The sequence below is a fragment of the Priapulus caudatus genome, unplaced genomic scaffold, assembly GCF_000485595.1.
Source record: "Priapulus caudatus unplaced genomic scaffold, Priapulus_caudatus-5.0.1 Scaffold207, whole genome shotgun sequence".
NCBI lineage: Eukaryota > Metazoa > Priapulida > Priapulimorpha > Priapulimorphida > Priapulidae > Priapulus > Priapulus caudatus.
The window spans coordinates 353,107-355,543 of NW_014577268.1; the positions used below are offsets into that span (position 1 = coordinate 353,107).

The following is a 2,437-nucleotide window of genomic DNA, read 5'->3' on the forward strand; positions in this document are numbered from 1 at the left end:
CGATAACGTGAAGAGACCGAATGTGAGGGATACTAGACAGAATTTTGCTATTTCACTCTAACTGGAGGACCAGAAACTAGCTCGCACCCATACGCCGGTGCGACCGGCGGGAAGAGTCTACTCGATCCGGCCCTCAACCCTATCTCTATATCGCTCCTTCTCGCTTCAGTGTCGTGGGCTATGCGCGTCTCCGCCTTCCTGCTGTGTCCTAGCAGAATATCTTCCAGTGGCGGTATAACCTCGTCGCGGTATTGATAACACACATCTAATGAAGTAAATGTCAGATTCTCTTCTTACTTGACACTAGCCTGATTAGTAATATTCCCTCATGTCCGTCATCAAGTATCCCGACATGAGGAGTGGACTTAATAGTTAGTTCGTCGTGGATATGGCCGGCATCGCGATTGGCATGGAACACATTATTGACAACAGGAGAAATATGTTTCCTAAAATATAATCCGTGTTTATAATATAAGTTCAGCGTGTAATATCGGCGCTAACATGTGTGTGTGGTGTGTGTGTGTGTGTGTTGTCAGTCGTGTGGTGTGTGTGTGGTGTGAGTGTGGTGTGTGTGTGTGTGTGTGTGCTGTGTGTGCATGGCACACACACACACACACACACACACACACACACAAACGACTGGTTATAACGATTGCACGCAGGCTTACCGACGGTCTCCACCTTGTACAAGTCCTGCTGCTCCACGATGCCGTCAAACTCCCCGTAGAGCGTGTTAAGCAGGTTAACGACGTCCAGTGCGCTCGCCGCCGCAGCAATGCTCGTGAAATCCACGATGTCGCCAAAATAGATCGTCGCCGATTCGAAATACTCCGGCACGACGGGCTCCCCGCGCGCGAGCCTCGCTGCCAGCCCCGCCGGAAGCATGCGTTCCAGAAGCTGCTCCATGTTGTGTGTAACTGTCTCCAGTTCGACCGTCCGCTCGGCGAGCATCGTCTCCAACTGCTTCGTGTACTTCTCTTGCGACAGCAGCATCGCGTCGACGATGCCGCGCTGGTTCGGGTTGGCGCCGGCGACGGTGGCGCGCGCTTTCTTCGCCGTCGGCCGTCGCGTCGGCTCGAGTGAGAGGCATGCGCGCAGGAGCTCGCGTACGGTGCGCGGCAACGTCGGCTCGCTGAGCGACGGTCGCAGCCCGTCGGCGATGATGCGCTGCGCAACCTGGCGGGGCGTCGCCGTCGCCAGTTGGTCGGCGAACGGCGGCTGACCTGTGAAGATTTCGTGCACGACGACGGCAGCACTGTACACGTCGTCGGCACGCGTCGCCGCCGACCGCGGCATGCGCAGACGCGCCGGCGATCGGTACAGCCGACGCGTGCTATCGTCGTCGTCGCCGATGTCGGCGTACCCGCCCATCACGTCGGGAGCGACGGCGCGTCGTCGGCAGCAGTGCAGCATACGTATTTCTCTCGCCTCGCTCCGCTCTACGGGCTGCCACTCCCAGCCAGCGATGCGAACATTCCAGCGAGCGTCGACGACGCAGCAAGCTGCCGTCACGTCGCCATGGACGACGCGCTGCCCGTGCAGGTACTGCAGCCCCGCGAAGATGTCCGTCGCCAGCGAGAAACTGATACTGCGCTCCGTCGGGAAGCTGCCGACGTACAGCCGGTCCCGCAGCGACCCCTTGCTTGCGAATTCGACGACAGCGACAAGCCGCTCGTCGGCGCCGACGGAAGTGACGCCGTGCAGCCGCGCGACGTTCTCGTGAACGACCGACTCACGCATCGATACGAGCAGCCGACGCGTCGCCCAGCGCAGACGTCCGCGGCGCAGCGACGCCGGAAGTAGATTCAAGGTCACAGGCATCTCCCCCCAGATGGCGTCCGGTCGGATACTCGTCGACGTGGAACCGACGGAGGGTGTCGACGCGTAGTTACCCGGTGGCACGTGCAGATGCTGCTGCGCTATGAACCACTCGTCACGAAAGGTCTTAGCGTTGATGAGGTATTGTTGTCGGGCTATGAGGCCGACGAGCACGGCGAGCAGCGCCACCGCTACGGGCACGCCGACGGCGACGGCGCCGAACCACGACTGCGACGCGAGCGCCTCCTGCTTTTGTTGTCTAAGTACGCGCTCATACACGCTCTCTCCTTCACACGTCATCACCTGCGTAAGCATATGAGGACGAACATGTAATATACTTGTATATGTATTCAAACACGTAATATAAACGTACATGTAATAGAAAAAACATGTAATATATGTGTATATGTAATACAACACATATAATAACGCACATATAATGTACATCGATATGTAATAACACACATGTAATAAAATGCATGTAATTTATATCTATTGGTAAGAAGGCCCATGTCATGAACACGTACATGTAATCTACATGTAATATACGTGTACATGTAATCTACATGTAATATACGTGTACATGTAATCTACATGTAATATACGTGTACATGTAATC

The 2,437-nt window shown here is 55.8% G+C and overlaps 1 protein-coding gene across 1 annotated transcript in view; it reads right to left on the reverse strand.

Annotated features, from left to right (window-relative positions):
- Positions 1-47: 47 nt before the first annotated feature.
- LOC106807304 (receptor-type guanylate cyclase gcy-18-like) overlaps positions 48-2,437 on the reverse strand; it is a 19,731-nt gene continuing 17,341 nt past the window's right edge. The window contains exons 4-5 of the mRNA XM_014809611.1: positions 669-2,121; positions 48-265 (exon numbers count right to left, since the gene is read on the reverse strand). Coding sequence (XP_014665097.1) covers positions 48-265; positions 669-2,121 — 1,671 coding nt within the window. The remainder of the gene's footprint in view (positions 266-668; positions 2,122-2,437) is intronic.